The sequence below is a fragment of the Anarrhichthys ocellatus genome, unplaced genomic scaffold, assembly GCF_004355925.1.
Source record: "Anarrhichthys ocellatus isolate YVR2014 unplaced genomic scaffold, GSC_Weel_1.0 scaffold60, whole genome shotgun sequence".
In the NCBI taxonomy this organism is placed as follows: domain Eukaryota; kingdom Metazoa; phylum Chordata; class Actinopteri; order Perciformes; family Anarhichadidae; genus Anarrhichthys; species Anarrhichthys ocellatus.
In genome coordinates this window covers 263,889-278,913 of record NW_022280090.1, presented here as the reverse complement: position 1 = coordinate 278,913, position 15,025 = coordinate 263,889, and the positions used below count along the sequence as shown (strand labels likewise).

General features: G+C 38.9%; 1 protein-coding gene across 2 annotated transcripts in view; it reads left to right on the top strand.

Moving 5' to 3' along the window:
• LOC116396835 (metabotropic glutamate receptor 4-like) overlaps nt 1-11,762 on the top strand; it is a 153,578-nt gene extending 141,816 nt beyond the window's left edge. For both annotated transcript variants that reach the window (XM_031871734.1, XM_031871735.1), the window contains exons 10-11: nt 7,877-8,123; nt 9,983-11,762. In XM_031871734.1, the coding sequence (XP_031727594.1) occupies nt 7,877-8,123; nt 9,983-10,032 (297 nt within the window). In that variant the 3' untranslated portion in view covers nt 10,033-11,762. The remainder of the gene's footprint in view (nt 1-7,876; nt 8,124-9,982) is intronic.
• Nucleotides 11,763-15,025: the final 3,263 nt, after the last annotated feature.

The following is a 15,025-nucleotide window of genomic DNA, read 5'->3' as shown; positions in this document are numbered from 1 at the left end:
CTTGGAACTCCCATTCAGTGGAGACAGTCTGGATATGGAGTCAAAGGGGTAAAAACAATGACAGTAGAGATGTGTAGATCCAGTTGAAAGAGGTATTTTGGCAGAGCAACAAAACGGGCTCAGTAGCTACAAGAGGACAGCGGTGAGGGGAAAATCCTCAAACTGGCACGGACACTATCAGTGGTGCCAGCATGGGTCTGACAGATGCAACAAATTAATCCTTACCCCTTCCCTTTAGGGATTAAAGCACACAATGCATCAAAACGCTGGCCTTGAAAACTGGCTGTGATGGTTACCTTTGTGGGAAAGAGCTCGAGAGAGAGAGAGGGTGATTGTGCGCATTGTGTCACGCTCAGCATCCCAAAAATAATTTCCACTGTATGGTCTACGACTGCATTGCAGGAAATCTGCATATGACTGCAGCCAATTGAATTACATTAATAATGTAGTGTGTGACCAGCAGCACAATGACTTATTTTCATATGCTGCATGTTGTGTTAAAACCACAGAGTTCAAACTACTGTGAATCTGCATATTGGCCTTCTCTTACCCCATAAATCTCCTGCTGTTAACACTAAAACTGAGCAACAGCAGCAACATGTTGAAAACAATGAAAGACCTGCTGCGCTCACCAGATGCAGCTTGTTACGCTGCATTTGCTGAAATATATCAAGGAAGATGTAGTGAAATGTCAACCGCAGCTTCGTCGCCAAACAGTCTTGATCAGCACACACAGTCCAAGTTCAGAGTGCACGTTATTTTTGAATGCGACTGTTGCACATCTTAAGCCGGATGTCAACAGCAGCCGTGGATATCAGCGAGTTCTTTGTTTAATCATTCCATCTCCTCTCTCTGAAGATGAAAGAGAATTATACAATCACAGAGAGGGAACAGCTTTTTGGAGGATGAGGTAATCCATTAGCTAGCATGGCTTTGAATAGTAAAATAGAAGTGAAAAAAAACAATTGAAGGGTATGTGAAGTCCTACTTTTTGTTTGTTCTTCTTCTACTTACAAACCCTGAGAAACTTCTCTCACCCTGCTTAATTAAATATAAGGCACTCCAAAAGATATTGTTCCCTCATTAATAATTATTTCCTGTCGAAGGCTGAACAAACAATGTCTAGGAGATAGTTTTACTTTTATCATTTGGAAAAGTTCTACCATTGCCCTCAGCGTTGTTAAGGTAAGACATGAAATGGAAGACAAAACGGAAATCTTGCTGCAGGGAAATGTCCTACATTTCTTCCTCTCCTCATTTGAGAGAGAATAATCATATTTAATATATAACCAAAAGGGCTCTTGGAGTGTAGAGTTGGAAAAACTTAATTTAATTCACAGTCTAATATGGTTTCGTCTAGTCAGACCATGCAGCAAGTTACTTTGCTATTGAAGACTGTCCTCGCAAGAAAACACACCCTCAATCCCTACAAATCAATTTATGTTTATGTTGAAGTGACAGCCAAGCAAAGAAGGAAGCATTGTGACGATAGCGTGCTCTTTGTTTCCTATATCCAACTTCCCTCTGCTTTTAACCATGACCATAATTGTTATAACCCAGTGGTTGTTTTTGTAACCATGTCGAGAAAGTAGGAATTTCAACACAAACCATAATGACCATAAAAGAGACAGTGGTGGTGTAAGGTAACTAAGTTTATTCATGTACTGTACTTAAGTACAATTTTGAGGTACTTTTATGGTACTTCATACTTCTACCCCACTGCATTTATTTTAAAGATTTAGTTAGTTACTAATACGATTTAGATAATTGTATTATGATTATGATATATTATTACTGGTTGAAGGCACTCTCAACCTTCAAGTAGAGAGTTATTATGAATATGTAATACCTTGATCAGCTGCAATGTTAATACTTTAATAATTACAATCCAGTAATACAATACATATTATTCTGAAACTGGCCATTGTGCTAAATGAATACTTTTTTTTTCTTACTTGTAACGATAATTTGATGCTATATCTTGTGTACTTTTACTTAAGTATTATTTTGAATGCAGGACTTGAATGCAGTATTTTTACACTGCAGTATTGCTCACTACTTTCTCTCACATAGAAGATCTGAGTGCTTCTTCCACCACTGAAAACTGATTTATTTTTCCGCGTGAAGCAAAGAGCAAATAGTGTCATCGTGGGGATAGATCAGAAAACATATATATGTCATATAAATATGTAAAAACAACGTATTTTGTTATTTAATTTGGAGGACTCATTGCCTTTTACTGCCTAACAAAAAAGTAGCCAGTTTTGCTGTGATAGGCTTCATGTAAAAACAACAACAACCTGAGACTGATTCGCTGAGCGGTTACATAAAAAATGTTCTTATTTAAGGAATTAACATGTCAAAGCAAACACACCTCATAATCATTTTACTGTAAATGGCAGGCCGCACAAAGCCTCACAGCCCACTTTGACACGTCGTTCAGAGCAATTAAATGCTCCACTTCCTCCGGGTCTTGATTTACCTTATCGAGCCGCCTATGTGCTCATCACCACTTTACAGCGGGTCTCTGCCTCAGCATTACAAGCACACTAGTCATTTATTTGTCATCTGGTGCCAGGATAGATGTAACAAATGCCATGGGAGGCTTTCTCTATCATTCAAACGGGGGACATCTGGTCTATCTGTGGAGCGTGATCACCGAGCGGTTGTGCTAGCATCAGGAATAGATGTGACACCTGCTTACCTGGAGAAACGGTCTAAATCAGCGGCTGCCTCAAAGGACAGGAGACAGGTGGAGAGGCGACGGACAATAGCGTGCATGGGAATGAGGCTTCGGCACAATAGGCTCAGTTCAAATGCAATCAGCCCACACAAAGAGGTCTTGCCGTTATCGTGCATGAATGGACCGATGAATTGAGTGGTTTTGTTTATTTCTCTATGACGTCTCCGTCACACTATTGGCATTGTCAACTCGACCGCAACAAAAAACTGCTGTTACTGCACTAGTCAGACAAAGGAGTGGGAGTTGCAGTGAGTTCAACAGGACCAGATGTCAGACAGACGTGATCTTCCCCGCTACCTGTAACCACCTCCCCCCGGTCCCTTTCCATTTCTCTCTGTTTCTCTCTTTTCAGTACAAATGTAAACAGCATTATTCACAGCAATGTCCCGCAGGCCCAATAATACATAATGAAGATTGATGCTTCAGAGCAGAGGGAGCTCAGCAACATCTCGGACCTCAGAGAGCAGTTGTTACGTTCATTAGGCCTACAGCAGAGCAGCCCTCTGGGTCGTGGCCTGTTGACCCCTGGGAGTTTCCAATAATAATAACAACAGGCTGTGAAGCTAATCAAGGCCGGAGAATTGTGATCTTTATAAATGACATTTTCCCATGAAGCTATATTGTTGTGTCCCCTAAGGCTTCTATTTGTTTATTAGCTTAATTAGAGTGCAATTATTGTGAAATCTCATGGAGCAAGCGCCTCTGCTGAACGTTTTCATCGCGTGCTGAGAAATAAGGCAGTTGCTGAATGTAGAGAGTAGTTTTGCATCCTGCAGCAGAAGCTCTCGAGAGTCACTGGTCGAAAATAGAATCTGTTTACATTCATTAACCCTCAAATTAATCTTACGTTATCAGCTGACACTGCCTTTCTCCCTCAGTTGTGTCGCGCTCTCTGTAGGCAGCGATGTGGGATATCATCAACTCCTCTCATCATATATGTAATGATAGATCCCCATTGTTTTCCTCCGCGTCTAGTTCAGTCATTAATGCTGCCATACACTGCTGCTCCTATGTTATGTTCTGCCTCGGGCAAGATCTGCTGATTGCAACGCGATGAGTGTGTGAGTGTATACAACAGCTCGCTTTGAGGAGTCTGGTCCGTGCACGTCGGGTGCATCGAAATCAGGAGGAAACAAATGACTAGATTGGAAACGGGCAATGAAGTAAAATGAACTGTAGCTCCGTGAAGCACTGCATTAGGGGGGCGGGGGGGTCTGATTGAATGACAATGTGGTCAAATGTGTGTTGTGTTTTGAGCTAAACTAATTAATTAGCGAGGCCGATATATCAGCCAAGATTAGTTTGTATCAGATCTATTGTATCGCCACATACAGTATGTCCTGTGATGAATTACCAAGAAATTTTGTACAAGAATGCCAAAGATATGTTTTAGATTATTTAGAAACAATGTCGCCATCGCATAGTTTGTTCACTTAAATATCACACTCTTAGACATAATCCTTTATTAACTGATTTAAAGTATCTTACAGAAAAGTGTTTGTTTACGTTATTTGTGTGTGTAAAGAATGAATGAATATCAACGAATATATCATTATCTGATTTTTGTAAATAAATACCAACACTAGCATTAAACCTTCCACTAATAACAGGGTTTTTATTTATGTGTGAAGAGTATATCTAATCGAACGTGTACCAGTTGATTGTATTGAACTACATTTAGATTGTTTTAGTTGATTTTATATTATTTTCTTAGTAAAGTTAGTTTTGTCTGGCTGGTTTTTATACTCTTGTTCCTGATGAAACAATATTCAATTTTAAGCAAAACTAAAACAATTTTTCAGTAATGCTTTAGTCAAATAACTGAAATTAATCAGCAACTGTTATTTTTTGTAAAAGTGTGTTTTATATAAAGTATCTTTGAGTTTTGGACTATTGGTTGGATAAAAAAAAGTATCTCTTTGTTTAGTAGACAATAGATTGACAAAATATCATCAAATCATCAATCTGTCAGATTGATGATTTGATGATGAAGTCGTTGTTAGTTTTGTTAGTTTTAGCCTGTACCTTTTTTATAGTTGGAATGCTAAATATACATCAATGTGAACAAATGTTGCTTGCATTTTATTGAATTATGAGTATTTTTTATTTTTTAAATATCTTTCAAATTAGGGTCAAAGGTGTTATATACAAGATTTGGAGCATTTAGATTGCCTTTCAACCAATCTCAACATTGCGACGGCTGAGCCTGTGGTACGCACTCAACAGCGATAGCTGTGATAAAAGCTCGCCCGACAATTTCAACAGATCAGGGAGAAGCTCGGATTACAACACACACAGAGAGAACGACTCAGATAGACATTACTCCACTATACTGTATCTTTACATCGAAAATAGTTGTTTGCTGCTGTATTATTGCTCTGAATATTGCACATTAAATTAACTCCAATATGTTTTTCATTCTTCCCTCATTATCCTACAGTTTACACTAAGTGACTACGAGAATGTCTCTTATTGTTGGTTGAAAGGTGGCAGAGAATTTGTTTTTCTCTGTTTTTATTCCAGCAGCAGCTTGGGTTCAACAGTCTGTCCCTGAGGCAGCAGTGAACTACGCCTAGAGAGGGTTTACTGGTTCACACTCCCTACAGCTGGGAGGGGACCACTGCAGCTGTCCCTCCATCATACAGCCCCCATCCTTCCATCCTCGTCTCCAGCCAGCAGTCCCACATGGACTGGCTGAGATGAGTTGCAGCCATTCTTGGGGGAAAGCACGACAGAGAGCCACAAATAATAAAAACAAACAAACAAGATATTCAAGTAGAGGTCACATCTGGGGAGCTAAATGTTACTCTGCTTTGATGGAAAACCAGCAAGGACCTACTGGGGGTGGGGTGGGTGGGGGTCACTCAGTGGCTGATGAAACCTCCACCGCTAAAAAGGAAGAGGTACTACCCTAGAATAATTAAAGTCTTTAAATGGGAGCAGCATTTGAGTTGCATCATATATCATGGCCCCCGAAAATGTTTGATGCTGATCTGCTGGCACGCATTGAGATCATGTATTGGAATACTTTAGTCAGCGGTGGTTTAATTACAGTTGTAAATCAGTTTGCGCAGCAGTGTTTCATATTGAAAATCTGCTTTGTCCTTCGTTCCTTCAGAGAAATAACATTCCCTTATGGGAATTGTTTTTGATTTGAAGAAATACATTTCTGTTGCTGTACTATTGAATAAACTGCCTTTAGAAGACAGGAACTGAGCGTGTGCCTTATTAAAAGCCTTTATGTGTCATAAACAAACAAAAACAGCTTCCGCTTGAGGCAGAGTAAGAATCTAAAGTGGAAAGAAAATAGTAGTGATAGATTATGTTGTTTACAAGAGCAACAGATGCAGACCAGATGCTGGAACGTCAAGCTTTTGGATTGGAAGTGGACATTTTTTTTCTTCTTTTCAGACATACAAGCAAGATAAACTAACTACGTTTAAACTTCAATTATCAATTTCACAATTTTGTGCTGTTTACTGAAAGGCAAACCATTTATCTGCACAATAGTCGAATATAAACAGCCTGTCGTGTTTTCATATGAGAATTCTTTTTTCCTGAGATGATGACGCTGACTGCTGCCAGCTCCTGCACTCGTTAAAATGAATATACTATAACATTGTGTTGTAGCCCTTTAAGTCCTTATAACATAAATATACTCTGAATACGGATCACATGGCAGGAAGTAGAAGGTTCAGGTTCAGTTGTGCATTATCACTTTCTTATTAGATGGTCAGCACACAGCAGTATTTCCCAAATCCCACGCAGTGTTCGGATACATAGCCACGAGACATTTGCCTCAGATGTTACAGTATTTAGCCACAAAAAATAATAATGTATTGAAAAGTAAAATACTAGATCATTTTTTAGGCTGTTGATCTGCCCTTTTGTGAAGGTATTGCCTTGAAAGGTCTGTCTTTGCTGCATCTTTCATTATCACTCCATGTCAAGCTCAGGACAACAGGATACTGATTTTGAACTAAACATCGTCATAAGTATTGATCGTCATCACCCACTTAAGCTACGCAATCTGCTTATTCTGTGTTGCTTTTTGTTGCATTTGCGCAATGTTGTCCAAATGGGAAGAACGGGAAAACCTCCCATTGCAAAGTCACACTTTAAATATATATACCCTTAATTTGATTATTTTGTTGTTCTACATATTTGTAGCAGTTTATAAACAAGTGTGAGCACATACAAACAAATACTTCATTTTAAATTAGCTGATTTGAATCTATTGGTCTTCATATTGGATTTTATTTTAACGTCGCTGCTAGCTGTTTGCTGACACTGTAGTTCTTTTCATCCATTGGGAGGAATCGTAGCTTTCTTCCCACTCGCTCGCTCATAATTACGGTCAATGGGATACCATTACTGTGACAAGGTAGCAAACATTAAAAAGACAAAAATACTGAGTTTGACAGAACTACTGTCAACGTTTGCATTGAAGTCTGCAGTATCATTAAACTGTAACTTGTGTACCATTAACTTTCAAAGTAATTCTTCTCATATGACCTGTCCTGCAGTGACAACATAGTATAATGTATAGAAATGACACAAGCTTTCCTTCTTCTTCAGTGCTTCCCTGACGATGACTCATTCATTTGCTGCAGCTTTGCAAACAATTAAAATGGAATGAGCGAGAACGTTACTGATCGTTATCCTCCCCCGTGATTCAGAGGATTTGGCCATGTGTAAAATTTTCACAAGCTTGTATCTTTTTTATTGGCTTGCTTGTTGTGAGTCAGAATAGGATCCAATCGACTGCTGTTATCAGATGTGTATTCAGGTTGACGTTATGGCCATATTAAAACTAGTATGGCAGAAAATTAAACAGTGGCCTTGGCTGTTTCAGTATGCGCCGTAAAAGCAGATGAGATGCTGATTTAAAACTAGTTTTATAACTTCACCAGCAGTAAATAGTTTTGAAAGCCTCTATCGGACACAATAGAAAGTACTTCCACAACAGCTTGGCCAACTAACGGGTCATTGGATGATCTAATTAGAACGATGCACAGCAGATGTCACTTGTACCGTACAGGTCACTACCCATATAGAAAAATTGTCCAACTCCAGTGCCAAAGAAGGGCTAAACTCTTTGTGTTTTGCATGTTTGTTGTTTGCCTCTTGCAGCTGTACATCCAAACAACCACACTGACCATCTCTGTGAGCCTGAGCGCCTCGGTGTCCCTTGGGTTGCTCTACATGCCCAAGGTCTACGTGGTTCTCTTCCACCCTGAGCAGAATGTGCCCAAGCGCACTCGCAGCCTGAAGGCTGTGGTTACCGCCGCCACCATGTCCAACAAGTTCAACCCCAAGGCCGGACTCAGACCCAACGGAGAAGCCAAGACCGAGCTGTGTGAAAGCCTCGAAACACAAAGTAAGTACAGAAATGCAAATGAGGAAGCCTCTGGCTGACAACCCACTGTTCCGTCATTTCTCAGGCATGTTTTGTCCTTCAGTGTGTGTAGATGATACGCAATAGATGCAGAGATATGAAGCAGAGTAAACCAAGAATTACATGGCATGTTATTTAACACCTCATTGAATCCGGTAACCACTGATGTTTTATTACATATTACTGAACTGCAGAACACATTCTGCAGTTCAGTAATAGATTAATTCTACTTCAGTAGAACCTTAATTGTCATTTTCTTTTCATCATTTCATTGAATTTAGCGGCTACACCTGAAATCTAACATCACATGCTAAAAAGGTACCTTACTTTTTTTGGCTATTGCTCTCTGTATTTACACTTCTAGTACTGAAACAATTAGTTGATTACTTGATCAGTCAGAGAACAACTTTGACAATTGAATAGTTGTTTAAGTCACATGTTTCAAACTCTAATCACTGTGTTCTCTCCTGGTGCTGTTAGTCACAGATAAAGTGTTAATAAATCCAGTGATAACGTACATTTATAAAATGTCAGAAGACAGTGAAAAATGACTGTTGTATTTTCCCAGAGCTTAATGTGACCTATTCAACTAGCTTGTTTTTCTTTGACCAGCAGTCAAAACCTTATATATGTATTCAGTTTTCTATCAGATGTTACAAAGAAAAGCATAAAGTCCTCACATTTAAGCAGCTCAAACAAGCTGAAAAATGACTAAAACAATGAATCTATTATCCAAACAATAACCCTTTAAATTACTGGCTATCAATTTATCAATTAATCAGCAAAATCATTTCAGCTGTAGAGTTGCAGCTAAATGTAAATAAAGAGAAAATCAAATACGTATTAATCAAACATCTAACTATCCTTTCTGAAGCAGCTGGATAATGACTTCTTAATCGTTCATGTCTGTCAACAGAGACGCTTTCTCTGCATCTGGATTAACAGGGAAATTGAGCCTTTTGTCACACATTGTAAAGCTGGGTTCAGTCCTTACCTTTCAACAGTAGTGAGAAATGTTTCCCCTCACAGGAGAACAAAAGAGCTGACAGCCTATGTACCGTTAACACAGAAATGAATACAAACACTGTGACAATGCACTGTAGTAACAATGGCATACTGTGGTGAGGCCCATCAGGATAGATACATGTAAACACACATTGCAACATTAATTCCCATCTTGCTTCAAGTTTCTGTGGAGGGTTAATAGGGCCTTTTTGTACAATAAGTCAGAAGGCAAAAGCACAGAATAGATAGCAAGCAGCCATTTATCCTGATGGGGTTACCGTTTACAGGCGCTGTACAGTCCATGGCTATTTGAATAAGCACCATTTGTCATTGTCATCGCCACCGTGGATGTATCGCTTGATGAAATTGAAAAATTCCTGTCTGGGCCAGCTCCCACAACTGCCGTTATTCGGCGGCGATATGTCGGGATATATCTGCTCCACCTCAGCAAATCAGCTAACACAGTCTGGAGAGACGACTGGAAAGTTGAAGCCTGATAGCTGAAGGGAAAGGAGGTGTGATGGGGGACAGTTGGCTACACTGAAACCCCCCATCTGCTAGTTAATATAGGCATGTATGTATTCAGGGACAAAAACATACCTAGAGAGTTGAGGGATTCACGCTACACTGCAGCATGGGGACCAAAAGAAGCAACTGGACACATTTTCTGCCATTATTTGACATTTCATCTTACACTTGTGCATCAGGAAAGCAAGGCTAAACAAATCACCCACATGCGCTTCATTAATCTTCCTCATTAATATTACAGTAGTACAATAGTTATCCTTGACATTTGAATCTCAATATACCCTCTTATTCCTCTTCTTCTCTTTCAGCTTTCCCTACAAAGCAAACCTACATCAGCTACAGCAACCATACAATCTAATGGACACATGTAGTCATCATAATTTCCTCATCGACGGAGAAAAACATGCAGTGGAGTTTGACACAGCCGGCATTAAAAAAATGGATGTGTCACATGAACGGCTGGAGATCATAGAAGTGTTGCCCAAAGACGTGACGTGGCGAGGAGAGAGACCACAGGGATGGACAAAACAGGGGACCAGAACAGATAACGGTACAATTGCCTGTCTGCCTCACAAGAATAACAGAAAAAAAAGAAAAAGTTAAAAATACTTGCATGGCAGAGGCCGATGGATGGAGCTTTCCTTTTGAGTGTTTACATTTCAGCTATGCCCTCTTTCAAAAAACGTCTCCGTCATCGTGAGCAGTGCTGACTGAAACAGAACTAAAATCAAGAATATGTTCAGGTGTTCTCAATGTCGTCTGCCAGTTCTGAAAACTGTAATTAATCGAAAAACCCTCAAGGCATCACAAGGGATTAATCAACAATCAACACCAAAAAGGCATGAACACATTGTCCATGGATTTCTGAAGAGGGTAGGAGGCTTGTGTTTTGTTTTTATTTCTAAATGTATTCCGGTCTCATGAGTCAAAACGACTGGAAACGGTGATCATCTCAACAATGCAACAAATCTGTGCCAGACTATATTTTTTTGTTCCTCTTTCAGGTTTCCACTGAGTCAATAAGGACATATGAGATGGTCTCTGCCAATTTTGAGCATGCCAGTTTCAACATCCTGTGTTGTGTTGTTAAAAAAAAAGATAAAAGGAAAAAAAATCAATGAAAAAAAACCGATATCTTTGGAATGCGTTTAAACTCTGTTGCAGCGTTGTTAACAATTGTTTGGGCCCGAGCCTACCGTACGTTTAAAAACTGTTCTCAAATGGTGAAGGTCTAGTGAGTGATTATTTATCTGTGCTTAAGTGAGGCCATGATTTGTATTACCAGCTAGCCGAAGGCTGCCACTGCCCTCCACATACCTGTATGTGCTTTGAAACAGTGGCTCGTGGTTAAAATCAAACGGTATTTTATCCAGGAGATGTTACTGTAAGCTGTCGTCCAGGATGACCCTCCCATCACTGCCACCAGCTTCTCTCTTGGTCACACGTAGTGTGAGGGTAAAGCTTAGCTGAAGAGATCCATTAGGAGGGGAATTAAGAGGAAGTATGCCCTTGAGAGGATTGTGCAATATGACCTGAAGGTGATATCCATAATGGACCAGCTACTGAGAAAATTCATTACTACACGTCCTCCTCAGGCACTCTCATGATAAGGGGGAGGTGTTGGGAAGGTGTAAGGCTTTTCAACAAATGAAAATCTAATTGCAAAAGTATAAAATATCTCCATCAATCACCCTCAGCTCGCTGAACAGATGAATAGTTGGCTTTGTAAAGTATAAAGCCCTCTAACGTCTGGGGGGGAAAACATCGTGGGGTCATTTGTGTTGTGAATTCAATGCTGCTCTTCATACCGCCCTCTGTATTACTTTCAACACCATTTGTGTTGCAGAATAAAATGTGAGTGCTGATCAAATTAAATGGCAAGTTAATGTATGTTATTAAATAGATTGATGATGTCTGCTTTATGTCCTGACATATCCTACAATTGGGGTAAATGTACAAAAAGATACAGTGCCTGGCTATCTGAATATGTATTTGTAAAACCCCATGAAAACTAATGAAGTGTGTGAAGCATGTTTAGTTTTTTTTATACAAAATTTTATTTCTATTAAAAATGTTTCGAAACTTCAACATCCGTTTTCAGGCTCTTTTTCTAGCTGTTAGTTTGATCATTAATCCGACCCTGAGCGTTAAAAATGAAGAGAGGAACACTTTCGTTTGCTATCAATACATGCAATGTAACATGTATAATCTTAAACTACAGGATTGGCTGGTTTGTGTGTGTGTGTGTGTGTTTGTGTCTTTTTTTCCTGATGTAAACTAATAATACAGATTATAAAAAACAGTTTGTCAGCCCTGAAGAAAAAAAGAATGGCTGCCAACCTCTGAATAATATGTTGCCACTACTGCTCTGATAATAGCAGCAGAAAGACGGAGAAATGGTGGAGGGAAACGTGGAATTATACCAAATGAATGGTTTGCTTCTACTTGAAACTAAAGGCCTCTGCATTCAGCAAGCTCTCAGGAGCCATCAAGCTTCTCCACGCCTCCCTGATACTGTGAGCCCGCTATACAAAAGGCCGGGCGATAACAACTGTTGCTTAGCAAGGTTGCCAAGTGTATATACTGAGTATATACAGTATTATCTTCAGAGACAGAATAAGATGCAATGTTTAGTCTCATGAGACTACAGGGTTTTGCATGACACACACTGTTGTTGTTTTTCTTTCTTTTTAAGAAACATCTTGGGCCACTCAGGCAGAAAAAAACAAAGAACAAAGTTCTAAAAGGTGGTAGCTATTTAATTAAAAGTATGTAAATGATCTGGTACTAAAAGCCTAGGAAATACTAGGTATCACATTTCAATTTTGACGGTGATGGTATTTGATGACAATTTTGAAAATTTTGTATAAAGTCCCGTCTTCATATTTGTGCACCAAGAATGACTTTCTAATGCACCACTCGCACTTGTGGAAGGAAGAAAAATACTATACAGTTTTTGGCTGACTGCCAAATAAACATCTCTATACAGTATGAGGGACACTGCGGGGCACTAATGTGGGATACCAACTAAATAAATGAGTAAATCAATATATTATTAATAAATAACACTTGGCTATGGCCAATATAAGCTGCAAATAACCACTATGTTGTTCCTCGAGACCCACAGACTATAATAATCAGTCCCACATGAATCTTACAGACACGATTATTGGGAAACAAAATTAATACATTTGCCTCCGGAAGCAAACTACAGATTAAAAAAGACATGTTAAGGAGAATGAAACGTATTTTATCGACTAAATCTACTTAACAAAAAGCATATACTGTTTGTAGCTCAAACAATACACTTCCACTTCAGAATAAAATACTTTATTGACTAATGTAACCAATGAGACGGCTATAACATAAACAGTAATACATAAATCTAAAGTGTCATAAGATTATACGACTCCAATGTTTCCCGTATGAGTGAGACAACAGTAAACAACCCAACATAAGGAGAAGCATACTGATGGTCACTGATGGTGTACGTGTGAAGCTACTACTAATGAGATCATTCTGACCCATCCTGTGGCTTCTTCACAGTGAAGCTAAAGCTGGCAACATGTTACTGTGAATAAGCTGCAGGGAGGAGTGGAGTTTATTCAACAGTAAAGAGAAGGGAGCATAATGAATCAGTAAAACTACAGTATGTGCTGTTTTGTTAGAAAGCCAAACTCAAACCAACAATGTTGGGAGCATGACATGAGTTTTGCAATTCTTGATATGTTAACCTTTTTTTATTTTATTTCTTTCTCCATCCATTGTTATGCGTCAGTGACCAACAGAACCGATTTGACCGTGCAGCTTTTGTACACAATTTCAGCAAACATTAAATGTACTTTATGGCGTTTTTGAAGACTAGTAGGTATATAGAGCAATGTTTGTATGAGTGGGTCCGTGTTGACACCAGTCAAAGCACAGTCCTGCACACAAATATACGAGGTGTATTTAAATTTGTCCTAATATCAGATGTGAAGATGTTTTACAATTAAATTATTAAACAAATGTATTTGACCTCAATGATACACAGATCTCTATGAATTGATGGATTTGAAAGAAAGCAGGAGAAAAAATACGTTTTAATTATGGCAGCACCAGAATTGTCACCGTACACATCGGCTCCAGTCAGCAGAGTCAAATATACTTAAAGAATATTTCGGACAACTTGAGACGTTGTTTGGCAGAGTAATGGCAAAATACATTGAGAAACACACTTCTGTGGGCAGTTACACTGACACCACTGCTGAGAGGTCCAATGACACTGAGAGATTTAGACACAAGCTAAAGACTTCTACACCAGAAACTACAACACCTAATGGTCTCATCATGTGAAAGCAGACAACAAAATACAGCAAAAAAGAAAGAAGAGTTGGACCCCTCCTCATCGTTATGTGATCACAGGGACAATGACAGCTCCTTCAGATTAGTGAAGCAAATTGATTGCTTCTACAGTCCGTCAGCGGGAAATATTAACATGAGCATACGTAACCCACAAAAACCAATCACACGAGGACTGTATCACAGCGCAATAATTAATCCTGTCATACGTTCTTGAAATGGTCTTGGCACACTTTCCTCGGACAATTGGATCGTGTCAAAGTCTTTCAAAAGTGGAAACGGAAACTGTTTTCCCCCCACAAGAAACCTTCAAGAAAGTAATTTGGTAAAAGTGTTAATTTGGTCATTAAATAATTTAATTTTGTAATAATTTTTTGTGACCAGAATATATGTTTGCATTGTTCCCCCTTTGACATTCATTATAGAGGAGATCATATACAGGACTTGTTTATGACATACAGTACTGTACCAGGACCTTTTTTTGTGACATACTAAAATAAAACAATTTTATAAAATTTTGCATTGAGACTTTTTGACAACATACTATACTCTGAATTTTGTTGTATTCTCTAGTGTGACTTGTTTTAACATTCTCTAGTATTACTATTTTTAAATACTACTTTTCTTACGTACTACACTATTACTGTTTTATGATATACTCTATGATTTTTTTTTACATACTATTATACTGATCTTGGGTTTTTCTTTAGTCTGTTTCCTGTTTTATTTTGTTCCCTGCCTCTTGTGTCCTGTGTTTGTTTGACTTCCGTTTTTGTGGTTTTTCCTCCTTTTTGCTGTGCATCACCTGTGTTGTAATAGTCTGCCTTGCTCTGTTCCCTCTGTTTTTTCCAGCCAACAGTTTTCAGCCTGCCCTCATGTCTGCCCACCTGTGTCCTGTTGTCTGATTAGTTTCTTGTGTATTTATGGTCTTTTCTCTTTTGGATGTTGGTTCGTCTTTCTTTGCTTTGTTGCAGCTTGGAATTTCTATTACCTGCTTGTTACTTGCCTGT